Source organism: Phyllobates terribilis, unplaced genomic scaffold, assembly GCF_046119375.1.
Source record: "Phyllobates terribilis strain yellow unplaced genomic scaffold, ASM4611937v1 Scaffold_5__5_contigs__length_657084704, whole genome shotgun sequence".
Classification (NCBI taxonomy): Eukaryota; Metazoa; Chordata; class Amphibia; order Anura; family Dendrobatidae; genus Phyllobates; species Phyllobates terribilis.
Window position 1 is genome coordinate 391,947,437 of NW_027362765.1, and position 19,521 is coordinate 391,966,957.

At 37.7% G+C, this 19,521-nt stretch overlaps 1 protein-coding gene across 2 annotated transcripts in view; it reads right to left on the bottom strand.

Annotated features, from left to right (window-relative positions):
• SFRP5 (secreted frizzled related protein 5) overlaps nt 1-11,963 on the bottom strand; it is a 128,743-nt gene extending 116,780 nt beyond the window's left edge. The window contains exons 1-2 of one of the 2 annotated variants that reach the window (XM_073684988.1): nt 11,827-11,963; nt 10,942-11,654 (exon numbers count right to left, since the gene is read on the bottom strand). In XM_073684988.1, coding sequence (XP_073541089.1) covers nt 10,942-11,449 — 508 coding nt within the window. In that variant the 5' untranslated portion in view covers nt 11,450-11,654; nt 11,827-11,963. Of the gene's footprint in view, nt 1-10,941; nt 11,788-11,826 lie in introns of those variants that run through there. The other variant, XM_073684987.1, reaches the window with a different exon arrangement.
• Nucleotides 11,964-19,521: the final 7,558 nt, after the last annotated feature.

The window sequence follows — 19,521 nt, forward strand, 5'->3', positions numbered from 1 at the left end:
AGAAATCTGGCAAAACACTTTGATGAATCGAGACCTATATATTTTCTTTCTTTCTTCCTTCCTTTCTCTCTTTACTTTCTTTCTTCCTTTCTCTCACTTTCTTTCCAATATATCCATCATATACCGTATCTATCTTCTCTAATTTCCATATGTATTTTTTTTCTTTCGTTTGTTCTTTCTGTCATTCTTTCTTAATTTCTTTCATTCTTTCTTTCTTTCTTTCTTTCTTTCTTTCTTTCTTTCTTTCTTTCTTTCTTCATTTCTCTCTCATTCTTAGCTATTCATTATATACTGTATGTAACCTCTCTTATTTTCTTTTGCATTTATTATTTTTCTTTTTTCTTTCTTTCTTTTTTTCCTCCCTACCTTCATTTCTCTCTCTTTTTCGTTCTTACTTCCTTTCTCTCTTTCTTTCTTACTTCTTTTCTCTCTTACTTTCCTATCTTTCCATCATATACTGTATCTATCTTCTCTAATTTTCATCTGTATTTATTACTTTTTTTTTCTTACATCTATTTCTTTCTTTCCTTCTTTCTTTCTTCATTCTTTCCTTCCTATCTTTCTTTCTTCCTTCCTTTCTCTCTCTTTCTTTCCTATCTATCCATCATATACTGTATCTATCTTCTCTAATTTTGATCTGTATTTATTACTTTTACGTCTATTTCTTTCTTTCCTTCTTTCTTTCTTCATCCCTTCCTTCCTCTCTTTCTTCCTTCCTTCCTTTCTCTCTCTTTCTTTCCTATCTATCCATCATATACTGTATCTATCTTCTCTAATTTTGATCTGCATTTATTACTTTTCTTTCTTTCTTACATCTATTTCTTTCTTTCCTTCTTTCCTTCTCTCTTTCTTCATCCCTTCCTTCCTCTCTTTCTTCCTTCCTTCCTTTCTCTCTCTTTCTTTCCTATCTATCCATCATATACTGTATCTATCTTCTCTAATTTTGATCTGTATTTATTACTTTTACGTCTATTTCTTTCTTTCCTTCTTTCTTTCTTCATCCCTTCCTTCCTCTTTCTTCCTTCCTTTCTCTCTCTTTCTTTCCTATCTATCCATCATATACTGTATCTATCTTCTCTAATTTTGATCTGTATTTATTACTTTTACGTCTATTTCTTTCTTTCCTTCTTTCTTTCTTCATCCCTTCCTTCCTCTTTCTTCCTTCCTTCCTTTCTCTCTCTTTCTTTCCTATCTATCCATCATATACTGTATCTATCTTCTCTAATTTTGATCTGCATTTATTACTTTTCTTTCTTTCTTACATCTATTTCTTTCTTTCCTTCTTTCCTTCTTTCCTTCTCTCTTTCTTCCTTCCTTCCTTTCTCTCTCTTTCTTTCCTATCTATCCATCATATACTGTATCTATCTTCTCTAATTTTGATCTGTATTTATTACTTTTCTTTCTTTCTTACGTCTATTTCTTTCTTTCTTTCCTTCTCTCTTTCTTCATCCCTTTCTTTCTTCCTTCCTTTCCCTCTCTTTCTTTCCTATCTATCCATCATATACTGTATCTATCTTCTCTAATTTTGATCTGTATTTATTACTTTTCTTTCTTTTTTACTTTCTTTCTTATTTTTTTTTTGGTCTGGATGTGATGATTTCTAAGCAAGCTTCAAAATCATCATTTGTCAGTATTAGGGATAAGCGAATACATGGAAGTTCGGGTTCTGTTTCTCAAAATTGAACCAGAACCTGAACCCAATTGAAAACAATGGTGACCCAAACTTTAGAGCTAGAAAATTCTCTCTCTCCTCCCGGACTTCCACAAGAATTTCGAACATTGCACTGGGAGAAGTCTGTGTTTGGCATTTAGCACTGGGCACTAACTGGAACTTTTAAGTTCGGGTTCGCTCATCTTTAGTCAGCAGCATGTCATCGTAAATAGGAGATGTGCTGCTGTTAACATGCTGTTCTAGGCCATCGTATATAGCTGGTATGGGCAGTGCAAATGGGAAAAATTATACTGCAAAATAATTGTGTACTGAACGTGCGTTCCGCGATAATCTTGCAGTGTAAACAGGTTGCCGATCATGTGACAAATGAGCAAAACGTTTGTTCGTTGGGTGAAATCATCTTTTGCGCTGTACAAAGATCATTGTACTCGGCAGCACGTTTTCTTGTGTAAACAGGACTTGCTCGGCTGAGGACAATGGCAGCCTATGTGCTCTGATCTCTTACAGACCGTTCAGTGCGTATCCGATCGGCAGTCGTTAATGCCGCACGTTGGGTGTAAACAGACCTTAAGACTGGACTTTTCAACGTCTGTCTGGTCTATAATCACCAAACCAGTGAATATTGATTTCTGTCATTACATATTGCCTAACTGTCTTGTGATGCAACATTTTGTATCTTAGTGGCCTCTCCTGTATCTAATCATCTGTTGTCCTTTGTGCATTGTGTGTCAGCGTGGTAGGGGGCAGCGGACAAGGAGACATACGTCACACCGCCATTCCTGCTGAAAACTTTCCTGCAGTTGCTGAGTGAATCCGTCACATAAGTACATGACCCTTACCGTGCCCTCTGACTCTCGTGAACCCAGGGAGGATTTGAAGACCAATTTTCTATTTTGCAAACATTTGCAAACAACCAGTGCTCAACTACTCCACATACTTGTGTGGAATGAGACTTTATCACACTGCAGGATTAGTGGGCGTCCCATGATCAAACACCCACCGATCCACTGGTTATCATCCATCACTTGGACAACTTTTAATGTTGGCGATAACCCTTAAATGGATCGCTGCCCTGGTGTTGCATACACTGTTTTTCTTGCACAGCGTTTCCAGCTTTGCAGGGCGTCTGGCTATTGGACCGCTGTGCAGCGAAAGCAACGTAGGTGGCAAAAGACTAAACTGCGTTCCCTTTTTGTAGTCTGCATTGTCCCAAAGATTGGAGCATCAAAAATCGGACCTCGATGTTCGGACTTGCCGACCCAAGTGTGACAGCTTCATGTATTTCTATGCAGCTGTCACGCTCTGGTGGGGAGAGCCGCCGGCCGGTCCGTGCACCGTGTTCCAATCTCGCTCTGATTTATATGACTCTCTGACTGCAACTTAAGGCCACGGCCCCAAAACCAGGTGAGGAACAATCAGAGGAAAGGTATAATAGAAACAAGTCACCAATTCTGCATTTATCACCCACTCCTGGTTGTGGCTCCCACTCCTGAGAAAAAATACTGACCGAATACTGACCAAATACTGATAGTGTGGACATGGCCTAAGGGATAGGAAAACTAGGAAAAAAAAAAGTAGGTTGTTAAGGAAACCAATGGCCGTTAATTTAGACAATGAGCAGTCCACAATGGAATTAAAATTATATCCGTTCTTGAAAAGAGAAAAGAGAAAAATTGCAAAGTTGCTTGTTTATACGAGGACTTTACAATTCTGCCCATTTTAGATGATGAGAAAAACCAGTTTAATGACCCCTGATAGATGTGAGATTATCAAATATTTTGGATTATCGAACAGCATTAGGAAAGTATAATTAGGAAACTTATATGTAAAGGTAGAGAATCTATAGAAGGAAGACCCAGATTAAATCTGATCCTATAGCAAATTTCCTCTGTAAGGTTTGTATTGGAGAAACTCCTTTTAAGAATATAATCCCAAAACTGTGCAGAATATGCCACCCAATAAAGAAACATATTATTAATTGTTCACAAATTTTACAGTGAATAAGATGGAACATGTGCTACAGAGGTAGCTGAGGTGAAGGAACATGTTCTACAGAGGTAGCAGAGCTGGAGGAACATGTGCTACAGAGGTAGCAGAGGTGAAGGAACATGTTCTACAGAGGTAGCAGAGCTGGAGGAACATGTGCTACAGAGGTAGCAGAGGTGAAGGAACATGTTCTACAGAGGTAGCAGAGCTGGAGGAACATGTGCTACAGAGGTAGCAGAGGTGAAGGAACATGTGCTACAGAGGTAGCAGAGCTGGAGGAACATGTGCTACAGAGGTAGCAGAGGTGAAGGAACATGTGCTACAGAGGTAGCAGAGGTGAAGGAACATGTGCTACAGAGGTAGCAGAGGTGAAGGAACATGTGCTACAGAGGTAGCAGAGGTGAAGGAACGTGTGCTACAGAGGTAGCAGAGGTGAAGGAACATGTGCTACAGAGGTAGCAGAGGTGAAGGAACATGTGCTACAGAGGTAGCAGAGCTGGAGGAACATGTGCTACAGAGGTAGCAGAGGTGAAGGAACATGTGCTACAGAGGTAGCAGAGGTGAAGCAACATGTGCTACAGAGGTAGCAGAGGTGAAGGAACATGTGCTACAGAGGTAGCAGAGGTGAAGGAACATGTTCTACAGAGGTAGCAGAGCTGGAGGAACATGTGCTACAGAGGTAGCAGAGCTGGAGGAACATGTGCTACAGAGGTAGCAGAGGTGAAGGAACATGTGCTACAGAGGTAGCAGAGCTGGAGGAACATGTGCTACAGAGGTAGCAGAGGTGAAGGAACATGTGCTACAGAGGTAGCAGAGGTGAAGCAACATGTGCTACAGAGGTAGCAGAGGTGAAGGAACATGTGCTACAGAGGTAGCAGAGGTGAAGGAACATGTTCTACAGAGGTAGCAGAGGTGAAGGAACATGTGCTACAGAGGTAGCAGAGGTGAAGCAACATGTGCTACAGAGGTAGCAGAGGTGAAGGAACATGTTCTACAGAGGTAGCAGAGCTGGAGGAACATGTGCTACACAGGTAGCAGAGGTGAAGGAACATGTGCTACAGATACATCAGAGCTGGAGGAACCTGTGCCACAGATACAGCAGAGTTGGAGGAACATATGCCACAGATGCAGCAGACATGAATGAACGTGTGCTACAGATGCAGCAGAGCTGGAGGAACATGTGCTATAGATACAGTAGAGTTGTAGGAACATGAGCTACAGATACATTAGAGTTGAAAGAACATGTGCTACAGAGGTAGCAGAGCTGAATGAACATGTGCTACAGAAGCAGCAGTGCTGGAGGAACATGTTCTACAGATACAGTAGAGTTGGAGGAACATGTGCTACAGAGGTAGCAGAGCTGAATGAACATGTGCTACAGAAGCAGCAGTGCTGGAGGAACATGTGCTGGAAATGCAGCAGAGCTGGAGGGACATTTGCTACAGGTATAGGAGCGCTGGAGGAACCTGTGCTACAGATGCAGCGGAGTTTGAGGAACATGTGCTACAGATGTAGCAGAGCTGGAGGAACATGTGCTACAGATGTAGCAGAGCTGGAGGAAAATATGCTACAGCTATAGAAGAGCTGGAGGAACCTGTGCCACAGATCTAGCAGAGCTGGAGGAACAAGTGCTATGGATGTAGCAGATGTGAAGGAACATATACTACAGATGAAACAGCTGGAGGAACATATGCTACAGATGTAGCAGAGCTGAAGTCCTGTTAAAGGGAATCTGTCAGGAGGTTTTTGTTAACCCTGGAGGTTTTGAGAGCAGCATGATGTAGACGCAGAGACCCTTATTCCAGGGATGTGTCAGTTACTGGGCTGTGTACTGTAGTTTCAATACAATTAGTATTCTATGAACAGGAGATTATCACTATATAGGACACATAAACTAAATATAATATAAAATATAACATTTATTAGTGATAATTTTAAAAATACATAATAAAAATAAAAAGAATAGGGAAAGGAATCACAAAAAAGAAAAAAGGAGGTTCACAAAGGAAAGTATCAATAATGCCAAGAGAAGACATGCACAAAATGAATACATCAACCAATATACCACATGAAATTTTAAAGTGTTATGTATGCAGGTAATAAAGTGAGATAGTGATAAAGTGCAAGTGCTGGTATACTTCTCACAGTACTAGATGTATATCAAGATAACCTAAAAGTGGGAATGGAAAATAGGAATAAGGCATGTGTTACATATTAAGGCTGGTACTATATATAGGTTCTATGGCTAAAAATTGACACATTAACATTTAAAATTCTTTTCTATACTTTTTCTAATTGAGGAGATTATCACTACAGGACTAGGTGTCTTGTGCAGACTAGTCCAGCTAATCTATGTAACCCTGCCCACCCCCAACACAGTTAAGCAGTTTGATGACAGTGTTCACAGGAAGCTGCCAATCAGAAGTGTGGGCGGGGTTACACAGGGCTCAGCATTTGAGCACTGCTACACCTATGGCAGAGAAGACAGGGATTCTATCCAAGCTACAGCAAGCAGCCCAGTAAGTGACACATCACTGGAATCAGGAGCTCTGTCCTTATATCATACTGCTTGCTCTCAGATTACATAGCAAAAACCTGCTGATATATTCCCTTTAAAAACTCATAGAAAACAGATAATCCATGAAAACATTTGTAGATAAACATATTGAAGGATTGTGTGACCATTTGATCGATGGATGGTACTGTACATCTGTTTATCTAAAATCAGTTTCAGTAATTTATATACAGCAAGTAAAATAAGTATCATTTGCCCCTCCAGGATCTGAGATGTACAGAAGTTACGTCCCGATGCAACAGAGCTGAATGTGTGACAGAACTGTGCAGTTGGTATCAGCAGTCCTATGTAAAATGCCTCATTTTGATATCAACATGAACTATCCCATCTCTACATTGGATTAATTATTTTTCATTATATTATTTTTTTTCTTCATTATTTTAGTAGTTTTCCTTATTGTTGATCTCTTTTTCATTTACCTGCGATAGATCTTTTATAAAATTGTAAAAAAAAATTATACAAATAAAATAGTTGCATAAATGAATTAATCATATATCATCTACAATAATTAATATAAATTTTGTTTGAATTTCGAATAATTATTGGTGATTATTATATATACCCACAATTATAGAGATGATCATCTTAAACATGTATGTTTTCATGTAATTATTTTTTCAATTTAAGCCCATGTTCCCATGTGGTGTATTTCAGCCATTTTTTGTGCATAAAATCTCCTGCATTTAACATGTAAAGTAGATGGGATTACATGAAAACTCATGTCCACTGTGAGTTTCAAGACTGATGAACTGTGAATTTTTTGGTGCTTTTTTTCAAATAAGTTTCTATGTGGAAAATGAAAAAATACATGTGAAAAATGCAATTGCGTTTTTAAGTGCAGAATCTCAGCCTGTATGCACTGAAAAATTCTCTAAAAAGATGCTACATTTAATCTCCAACAAAAACGTATCAAAAAAGCTAATAATCAGAGCAGATTATTGCTTATTTTGGTGCAGACACCTGCAGAAAAATGCAGAAAAAACTGAGTGGGGACTTGACCTAATGTAGATATTTTGCTGTATTTTTTGGAAAAAATTACAATTTTTTTTTACATATTTTTGTCAAAAAATTTGCTGAAAACCTACAAAAATCTAGGATAAAAAAATGACATGTGTGCATGTACCCTTGGGCATCATTTACACATGGGGTCCATAAATGGTAAAAGTTGGGGTGAATAACCCCTATTTACTGTCATTAAAAAAACACCAAAAAAATAAAATTTTACCGAAACAAGGGGAGAATTATCCTTCATTTAAAGCGTCGTTCTGTGACATGGTCCTAGATCGTCTCTGGGATACTGCACGTAATATCCCATACATGTTGTTGCATATATTTGTTTTCTCTAATGCATTTTTTCCTCAATGGAGAAAAAAAATGTGAAAAATCCAATAAAGTCATGACAAGGTTAATGTAAAAAAAATGCCAAATCTAAATCTACACTGCAAAATCAATTATTTGGTTGTAACATGCCAGAAATTCACATCTAAAGATTTTTTAAAAAAAGTTTTAAACAAAATTGAAAAAAAAAATTAAAAGCAAAAATTTTCATCACCAAAATTCCATTTCCAAGACTTTTTTTAAAAAAAAATTCATATGTAAAAGGAAAATCATGCTTTGCCATTTGGGTCATAGCCAACATCTATGCATAAAAAAGTCAACCTCAAAATGCCCTTTCTCATTCATCCTTGTAATGTGAGATTTGAGTATATAAAGTATAATGCTTGTTGCAATGAACCCTATTCATCTCTTATCTCTTCTATCCCCTATATTTCATATTTTCTTTCATTCTGAAATACATTTTTTTTTGTCTTAAAAAAGTTATTAACATGTAATTCGTTTTAAATGTCAGATCTTATTTTATTTTAATTTTTTTTTTCCTAAGACCTTTCCAACATTTGGGGGGAGTATGAAGTCACTACAAGAATCTCTCATATTTATAATTTTGACTCTTGTGTTCCCATTCTGTAAAACTCCAATATATTCTACTCACAGGAGTCTCCTGGGAACTGTCTGCGTTCTTATCTGTCCAGCAAATAATACCAACTCAGGAATGCAGGTTTTTTTTTTTTTTTTTTTTAAATTTCAATGATTTTTTTAACCATATGTAACCCCAACTACATAGTACTATCCTTTTTGTAAAAAAAAAAAAGTAAAAATAACTAAAAATATATATTTTTAATTTTTCAATTTTTTTTTAAAGTTTTAACCATATGTAATCCTTAACACATAGTACTGTCCTTCTTGCAAAAAAAAGTAAAAAAAATAACTAAAAATATATATTTTTAATTTTTCCATTTTTTTTTTAAAGTTTTAACCCCATGTAATCCTTAACACATAGTACTGTCATTCTTGTAAAAAAAAAACTAAAAATAACTAAAAATATATATTTTAAATTTTTTCATTTTTTTAAGTTTTAACCTGGTGTAATCCTTAACACATAGTACTGTCCTTCTTGTAAAAAAAAATAAAAAATAACTAAAAATATATATTTTAATTTTTTTATGATTTTTTTTAAAGTTGTAACCATATGTAACCCTTACTACATAGTACTGTTCTTCTTGTAAAAAAGTAAAAAAACTAAAAATATCAATTTTTTATGATTTTTTTTTAAGTTTTAACCATATGTAGCCCCAACTAAATAGTACTATCCTTTTTGTAAAAAAAGTAAAAATAACTAAAAATATATATTTTTAATTTTTCAATGTTTTTGTAAGTTTTAACCATATGTAACCCATAACTACATAGTACTGTCCTTCTTGTAAAAAAAAGTAAAAAAAATACTAAAAATATCTATTTTTGATGATTTTTTTTAAAAAGTTTTGATCATATGTAACCCCAACTACATAGTACTATCCTTCTTGTAAAAATAACTTAAAATATATATTTTTAATTTTTTCATGATTTTTTTTAAAGTTTTAACCATATGTAATCCTTACTACATTGTACTGTACTTCTTGTAAAAAAAACTACAAAAATAACTAAAAATATATATATTTTAATTGTTCAATGTTTTTGTAAGTTTTAACCATATGTAACCCCAACTACATAGTACTGTCCTTCTTGTAAAAAAAGTAAAAAGTAGCTAAAAATATATTTTTTAATTTTTCAATGTTTTTTTTTTAAGTTTTAACCATATGTAATCGTCCTTACTACATAGTACTGCCCTCATAAAAAAGTATAAAATAACTAAAAATATATGTATTTTTTCAATTATTAAAATATATATATGTTTTATTGTTTGTTTAAAAATGCTTCTGATTTTGGCAAAACATATATATTTTGTATTGCCTATGGGAAATTCTGGGGTAATTGCTTGAGGTTATAAGGACTAAACATTGATGGAGATTTCCATTGGGTATGAGCCCAAGTTAGGGGTAATGCTGAAATAATTTCTTATTTGTCTGTGGCTTCAATGATCCTGGAGCTCAACAACTAATCATCTACTTACATGGTTTCAAACCTGTGGCTTCCCAGCTGTTGCGAAACTTCAAAAAATGGTGAGCCCTCCTTGGGCACGACTTGTATACATAAATTATTGGAACCTTGGCAAGGGAAACTTTTTGTTGGAGTTTACAAATACACCACCTCACACCTGATTTGTGCCCCCACAAATACACATGAGAAAGTAGACTTGGATCATTTCAGTTGTCGAGAAAAAGAATGTTGGGGATAATAACATTTTTGAATGTTTTTCTAGGACACCTTTTCTTACCATCATTTTTCCATTGGTGATAAGTTGTATCAGATATTGACCCAATGGACTATATTCCACAAGGTAAAGCTTATAATATTTGACTTCTTGGCTGCAGTTCCAAATAGTTATAGTCAATATGGACATAGAGATGATAAATCCCCCCAAACACCTAAGACTAATGTTCGGATATCAACGTGTTCAGCTGATGGTGTATGGGAGCTTTGGACAATTTATTAAATTGATCCGGCATGTCCGATTTTGGACATGTGATCATATTGTCTCCCGTAGATATGCTGTCACCAGACCTGCCAAACAGGCCCCCTTGTGTATGGGCGAGCCAACCGAGACTGCTGCCAGCCGAACGATCATCCGGACCATCATTTGGCCGACAGCCATCTAATGTGTGTGATGAGCTTAATCCAGAATTCAAATCTGATCATAACTTTTTTTGTTGCATTTTTATAGTTTTTGCAAATTAGATATAGAATAAATGTTAGTTTTTTTAAAGAGGCTTCAAGGGTTTAAGGTGAGTTCCTTAGATAAACCTTTATCAAAGGAAACATTATCACCTATCCACTGGAGCCACTTGTTTCCCAAGTTTGACACTGATTAGATATGATTTCGAACCTCGTTGAGGGTTTCAATTGCCCATTTTGGTATTTTTGAGGGTAAGAATAGCTTAGTTGGCTATACAAAGTACAAGGCCTCTAACAAAAATCTAAAAAACTCTACTAAAAAAATTGGGCTTGTTAGTACAAGTTTCAGTCCTTCATGGATGTTACCCCCACATTAAAATGTTTAATTACTAGACCCAAAGTTGCCCAAATTTAACATATTCTTTCCATTGGTTTCCTCCACTTAATCCAATTTCCAACCACAATGTGATCAAGTTATTTGCTTCTTATAACATTGGCCGTAAAGAATGCTCAAGAGGGAGGTTTAGAGACAAGTGCAGATGGGAAAACTTTGTACAATGTTCTTTCATACAGCATTGGTAAGATAAAAATGCATTACCTGATGGTTGAGTCACTTGCTTGGTGCCATACTGCACAGTGATACAAAGGTCATTATCAAGAGGAAATTTATTACAGTTCAGCATCTCTGGCCAAGGAAAACCATACGACTCCATGACTGGTGCACAACTATCACGCACAACCTCGCATAGCGACCGGCATGGGTAAATGGGTCTCTCCAAGCAAATTGGTGCAAATAAGGAGCACAAGAAGAGTTGGGTATCTCTATGACATCTCTTCGCCAACAAGGGAACCCAACTACTGGCTTGTTGCTTTACTTCAGGCATGGTCTCGTGGTCCAGTAAATTAGGAAGCCTCATCTTCTTATAGCCAACATTATGGCAGAGATGAAGATCTTGGGGAATGTCCACACATTTGCTCTGCTTGGTGTAGAATCGTCCATTTTGGAAATTGTCTGACTGCCAGCTGTAATAATCATATTCTTCCGCAGAACTCCAGAGGATGAACCCAAAGTTTAGAAGGGCCACAACGTTCCAATGGAACTGCATGACTGCACCAGAAGTGGCCAAAGGTCCTTCAAGACTTATTCATGAAACACCCCAAGACACTTTACCTTTTCTTTAACTTTCTTCTATTAAAAGTGCGTTAAGTACAAAATATAAAAAAAAAAAAGTAAAATTTCTTCTTAGAGTCGGAAACACTTTTCTTTCTATTCTTACTCTGTGACTTTCTTCCTTGCCAGGTTCTGTGCAGCTGCAAATAGAGAAAGATAGAGAAAGAGAGTGAGTGGGAGAGAGAGAGAGAGAGAGAGAGAGAGAGAGACAGCTGGAGCTTGTAGGCTGCTCCACAAGTGAATTAAAAGTCTGTGCTTGTTTGCCTGCTTCCAAAATCCTTACCCAGTTCAGGGAATCTTAGCACCACCCACCTCTAATCTTTTAAGTGAGCCCTGAAGGATTAGCCAGGAGCCAGTGTACAGTGGCCAAGCCTCCGCCTGCTGCCCGGACGCTGTGTGACAGTCCTACAAGCTGCTCCTTCTGTGCAGCTGCGGAATATGGGAACGATCCGGAGCACGAAAACCTTTACTTCTTCTCTGGAGACTTTCACCTATAGGCACCATGTTCCCTATACGTCCTCCGTCATTGCAGTGCTGGGAACTGCAGTGTATTTAACCCTCTGCTGGGCCATTCTCTGCTGCACCAGCTATTATCTATCTATCAAATCTATCTATCTATCATCTATTATCAATCTATCATCTATTATCTATCCATCTATCTATCATCTATCTATCATCTATCTATCTATCTATCAATCTATCATCTATCTATCAATCTATCATCTATTATCAATCTATCATCTATTATCTATCCATCTATCATCTATCTATCAATCTATCATCTATTATCAATCTATCATCTATTATCTATCCATCTATCATCTATCTATCATCTATCTATCTATCATCTATTTATCTATCATCTATCTATCTATCAATCTATCATCTCTCTATCAATCTATCATCTATTATCAATCCATCTATCATCTATCTATCAATCTATCATCTATTATCAATCTATCATCTATTATCTATCCATCTATCATCTATCTATCATCTATCTATCTATCATCTATCTATTATCTATCTATCTATCATCTATTATCAATCTATCATCTATTATCTATCCATCTATCATCTATCTATCATCTATCTATCATCTATCTATTATCTATCTATCTATCATCTATTATCTATCTATCTATCTATCATCTATCTATCTATCAATCTATCATCTATTATCAATCTATCATCTATTATCTATCCATCTATCATCTATCTATCTATCATCTATCTATCTATTATCTATCTATCTATCTCTCAATCATCCATATATATCATCTATCTATCTATCTATCATCTATCTATCTATTATCTATCTATGATCTATCTATCTATTTTATATCTATCTATTTATCATCTATCTATTATCTATCAATTTAGCTATTATCTATCTATCTATTATCTATTGATCTATCCTTCTATCTATCTATGATCTATCTATCTGACTAATAACTATCTATCGTTCTTGAAAAATTATCATTGTTGGAGCCAAAATGCAACCAACTTTGGCCATAAATATTTTTTTTCCACTTGAATCAAATGGAACTGCTGCCTATTTCTCTGATTAGCATTCTATCTATCTATCTATCTATCTATCTATCATATCGATCTATCCTCTATCTATCCCTATATCTATCTATCAGTCTATCTATTATCTATCTATCTATCTATTATCTATATATCTATTATCTATCTATCATCTATCTATCCCTATATCTATCTATAATCTATCTATCATCTATCTATCATCTATCTATCTATCATCTATCTATCATCTATCTATTATCTATCTATCATCTATCTATCCCTATATCTATCTATAATCTATCTATTATCTATCTATCAAATCAAATGAAATGGGCTTTGTTGTCAGGACTAAGTACATGTTAGCATTGCCAAAGCAAGTGGTAAAATAATGGGGGGATGGGGATAGGGACACATCCAGGGTGGGGTATCGGGGGCCATGACCTATCAGGCTCCTCTTAGTCTGTGGCAGGTACTGACATATTGCGCTGTCATGGCCGCTGCACTTTCCTCTTCCTCCAGTAGTATAGGCAGTTTGTCTTCCTCCTCCATGGAGGTGAAGTCTGGGAGGAGATCGGACAGTCTCATGAAGTGAGTGTCCCTCACTGCGGAGTATTTGGGGCACCTCAGCAAGAAGTGGGCCTCATCCTCCACGGCCTCCTGGGGGCGCTGCTGGCAGAGTCTGCGCTCTCGGGGCATGTAGTTCTGTTGGTGCAGCCCGAATTCGATGAGTAGGCCGTGGGCGCTCAGTCTGTACTAGTTCAGGATCTGTTGCTCTTTGGGGTTTACAAGTTTCTCTAGATATGGGGACAGTTTGTATTCCCTCTGTAGGTTCTGGTATATCGTCAGTTTCTGTGATTTGTTAATGTCGTTCCTCCAGACGCTGAGATATTCCTCTTTGCCTTTGTGTGCCATCTTCTGGATATCCACTTTTGTCAGGCCATGCCGGTTGATGGCTTGGTCAGGCTAGTTTGGGGTGATTTGTGTTGGGGGGTTTCATTCTCCTGGGGCTTCCTGGTGTAGCAAGGCTTTGTGATGGTAGGAGCTGGGGCTACTGCTTCGTAGATGAGCCTTGAATGATAGCGCCTTCTCCTGGATCACAAGGTGTAGCGGGAATCTGCCCAGCTCTGCCCTGCAGGCGCTGTTTGATGTGCTCCGATGGACTTGGAGGAGGTGTTTGCAGAATTCTAGGTGTAATATTTCTGTTGGTCCAGCGTCCCACTTTGACCAATTTGGGTACGAGACTGGACCCAAGACTTCGCTGCCTGCATCATTGGGTCATTGATGGTATCAAAGATATTTAGCCAGACTGTTACAGGTGCAGATGTCTTCTGATGGCATAGAAGGCTTTGCACGCCTTGTCTTTCAGCAACTGTATGGCTTGCTTAAAGCTCCCTGATTGGCTGAGTTGTAGGCCCAGGTAGATGTTCTTGTTGGTTTCCATAAGTAGACAGCTGTCTATTATGAAGGGCGGGTGGCCTTCAGGTTTCTGCTTTCTTTTCTGGAACACCATGATATTAGTTTTCTTCAGGTTGATTGGTAGTGCCCATGTGGTGCTGAAGATCTATCTATCTATCTATCTATCTCTCTCATATCTATCTATCTACTGTATTTATTTATCTATCTATAAATCTATCCCATATCTATTTATCTAATATATATCTCATATCTATCTATTTATCTCTCTCATAGCTATCTACAGGTGCATCTCACTAAATTAGAATATCATCAAAAAGTTAATTTATTTCAGTTCTTCAATACAAAAAGTGAAACTCAAAAGTAATTTTCTCAGTAAATTAGAATAATTAACAAAAAACACCTGCAAAGGATTCCTACACGTTTAAAAGGTCCCTTAGTCTGTTTCAGTAGGCTCCACAATCATGGGGAAGACTGCTGATTTGACAGATGCCCAGAAGGCGGTCATTGACACACTCCACAAGGTCCCAGAGTCTGGAGGAAGAGTGGAGAGGCCACAATCCAAGCTGCTTGAGGTCTAGTGTGAAGTTTCCACAATCAGTGATGGTTTGGGGGGCCATGTCATCTGCTGGTGTAGGTCCACTGTGTTTTATCAAGGCCAAAGTCAGTTCAGCCGTCTACCAGGACATTTTAGAGCACTTCATGCTTCCCTCTGCCGACAAGCTTTTTGGAGATGGAAATGTCATTCTCCAGCAGGACTTGGCCCCTGTCCACACTGCCAAAAGTACCAATACCTGGTTTATACACAACAGTATCACTGTGCTTGATTGGCAGCAAACTCGCCTGACCTTAACCCCATAGAGGATCTATTATAGAGAATCTATGGGGTATTGTCAAGAGGAAGATGAGAGACACCAGACCCCACAATGCAGACGAGCTGAAGGCTGCTATCAAAGCCACCTGGGCTTCCATAACACCTCAGCAGCCACAGGCTGATCGCCTCCATGCCACATTGCCGCATTGATGCAGTAATTGATGCAAAACGAGCCCCGACCAAGTATTGAGGGCATTTACTGAACATATATTTCACTAGGCCAACATTTCAGATTTTAAAATCATTTTTCAAGCTGTTGTTATAAAGTATTCTAATTTACTGAGATAATGACTTTTGTGTTGTCATTGGCTGTAAGCCATAATCATCAACATTAACAGAAATAAACACTTGAAATAGATCACTCTGTGTGTAATGACTCTATATAATATAGGAGTTTCACTTTTTATATTGAAGAACTGGAATAAATTAACTTTTTGATGATATTCTAATTTAGTGAGATGCACCTGTATCTACTGTATTTATCTATTCATATATCTATCTATCGCTCTATCTATACCATATCTATTTATCTATCTATCAAGAATAAAAGGAGGCCTCACTCTAAAATATGCAAAGAAAAAACTAACTAGCCCATGTGGCAATGTTTTGGTTCACAAGCCTTTGTCATTGGCTCACACTTTGAGTCAAAATGTTAGGTGCCTTTTCTATCTATCTATCTATCTATCTATCTATCTATCTATCTATCTATCTATCTATCTATCTATCTATCTATCATCTATCTATTATCTATCTATCTATCTTTCTATTATCTATCTATCTTTCTATTATCTATCTATTCTATCTATCTATCTATATATCTATCCATCTATTATCATCTATCTATTATCTATCTATCTATTATCTATCTTTCTATTATCTGTCTATCTATCTATCTATCATCTATCTATCTATCTATTATCTATCTTTCTATTATCTATCTATTCTATCTATCTATCTATCTCCTATCTATCTATCTATCTATCTATCTATCTATCTATCTATCTATCTATCTATCTATCTTTTTGTTCAGCTAAGGCTCTGTTCACAACATGTGAATACAAATGTATCCATGGTGTAACATTGACCAGACTGAGGTCAATAATGTGTTGGTATACTATCTTTTCCACTGTATAGAAAAGCATATAGTTTCTCATACTTTTCTATGAAGAGAGACATAGTCAAAAATGTATATGGCACAGAATACATTTTCTTATAATAAGAGCCTGGGTGAAATCTTCCACTGTGTGGGGATACATTCCAACCTTCTGTGGGAGGAATCACCAGGACATCCACGCAACATACCCCCGATGTAGGCTGTGGTGTAAATATGCCTTCTTTCCTATTGTCTACTGTCCAAGATAAATCCATGGACAGTAGATGATAATGGATAATAGTTTGTTCTAAATGTCTGCCCTGCTTCATAGAGAGGTACTTGGTGCCCCAGAGCTTGGCACATCTAGGCTCAGACATCGGTGACCACAGCTCGGTGTGGACCTACAGTTCTTTCTGCAGTTATTTTTTATTATTATTTTGTATCCAAAGAATGAATACAAAAGCCAGAAGTATAATAACTTCTTTGCACAAAATGTTATTTTCTAAGAGGTCACAGAGGCAGAAGATAGCAATGGGGGAGACTTGTTGATTATTAAGCAAAGTAGGAGAGTCACCGTCAGGTCATTGTAGTCTGTGTGTTCCTCTACAGGGTGAAAGCATAGGCTTGATTGTGGTGATTGATATCATTGTGCCATCTTTGTTAAAGGTCCGTGTGGTGCTTCTTGATCCTCCTACTCATTCCTTGCAGAACAATTTGAACTTGTGACTCCTTGGCTGCTTTTCTCTTCCTCCTCTGGAGAGAAAGTCTTGATCAGGTTCTTGTGGAGAAATAAAATGTGGCAAACCCCTTTGGGCACATTTCCTTCATGGTCCCTATACTAACAACCTTGGAGGAGTCTACTTTCCCTACGAACCATGAAGTCCATACACCTTTGATAGCTGGTGGCCAAACTCTCTTCCAGAACTGGTGTTTCTCCACATACCACCATATACATACTCATCTCTACTGAGCATGCATGTGGAATGGAGTAAGTTGTTGGCCAACATTCTGTATGTCGATGGCTTATCTCTTTAGAGAACAAAAGGATGAGGAATTGAAATTCAACATGACCCAATGCGACAATCTGCCAGTCCCACCGAAATGTTGTGCCGGCACAAATTTTTTTTTTTTTTAGGAAGTCTGGCAGCATAAAATAACTTAAAAAAAAAAGCATAAGTGCCGGTGCACCCTTGTTGTGGCCAAACAGTTGAGTGCACCTTCCCACCTACTTCTTTTTCATCTTTGTCTGCCCCCTCTTCCTTGATTGACAGTTCCAATCTTATAGGAGCAACAGGATGGCATAAATAAATGCAAAACAAGTTGGTATGAATGTGCACTGAGCTGCTCAGTCATGCCTAGGGAGCACCGAGCGACTGTGCTTGGTTTGAACAGTCATTTTGGGATGACAGACTCTCTTTAAGGGTATATGCACATGGAGTCTTTTTGCTGAGTTTTTTTTGAGTGGAAACTGAAAGAAAACTCCCAAGTTTTTGAGGAGCTTTGAGATTTGGAGACTTTCTGCTGTTTCTGCTCCAAAATCTCCTTGAAAAACTCTGTGTCCACATAGCCTCAGATGGTTAATTTGGGATTAGTTCTGAAATTTTCCTTTAAGGGTGTTTTTCAACCCTAAAATGCCCTTTTGACTAACTATACAGTGATAATGGGGACCTTGGTGCACCCATGTCCTGGTCATGAGCTGGGTCATGGCCAGAATCAGTGCACATGTGCAAACACGCAGGACAGTGTTTGCTCAAGGAGTGAGTGTACTCCATCACAAGCTAGGGCAATCCCAAAAATGCAACTAGAGAGGGCATTATGGTGCACTTGGCTTATGGCACCGCCATGGGTGCGCCAAAGACCCCTCATTTTCATATGGATTAAAAATTATTTTCACAAGTTCTGTATAAGTAATGAGTACAATGCTAGTATGATTTTTATAAGGGTAAAGTCCCCTATTCCACTGTATAGTTAGTCTAAAAGGCATTTTGCGGCGACAGACTTCCTTATTCACAGTGCTACTACAGTTGAGTCGAACAATGTTGATTTTGCATGACTTTCTTAAATGCTGCATGAAGGCGTAGAAGCTGTGCACCCCTCAGTTCACTAGACCAACTGTGTAACAAAAGTTGCACATTTCTTAACACTCGATGCACCCCCATGGACAGGATTATATACACTATGTGCCGAATTATTAGGCAAATGAGTATTTTGATAACATGATACTTTTTATACATGTTGTCCTACTCCAAGCTTCATAGGCTTGAGAGTCAACTACCAATTAAGTAAATCTGGTGTTGTGCATCTCTGTAATGAGGAGGGGTGTTGACTAATGACATCAACACCCTATATAAGGTGTGCTTAATTATTAGGCAACTTCCTTTCCTTTGGCAAAATGGGTCAAAAGAGAGATTTGACGGGCTCTGAAAAGTCCAAAATTCTGAGATGTCTTGCAGAGGGATGCAGCAGTCTTGAAATTTCCAAACTTTTGAAGCGTGATCACCGAACAGTCAAGCGTTTCATGGCAAAGCGTATCAAAAAGCACAAGGTGTGCAATACTCAGGGACATGGCCAAGGTAAGGAAGGCTGAAAAATGACCACCTTTGAACAAGAAACATAAGATAAAATGTCAAGAATGGGCCAAGAAATATCTTAACACTGATTTTTCAAAGGTTTTATGGACTAATGAAATGAGAGTGACTCTTGAAGGGCCAGATGGATGGGCCAGAGGCTGGATCAGTAAAGGGCAGAGAGCTCCACTCCGACTCAGACACTAGCAAGGTGGAGGTGGGGTACTGGTATGGGCTGGTATCAGAGATGAACTTAGTGGGACCTTTTCGGGTTGAGGATGGAGTGAAGCTCAACTCCCAGACCTACTGCCAGTTTCTGGAAGACAACTTCTTCAAGCAGTGGTACAGATGAAGTCGGTATTGTTCAAGAAAAACATGATTTTCATGCAGGACAATGCTCCATCACATGCATCCAACTACTCCACAGCGTGGATGGCCAGTAAAGGTCTAAAAGAACTAAAAATAATGACATGGCTCCCTTGTTCACCTGATCTGAACCCCATAGAGAACCTGTGGTCCATCATAAAATG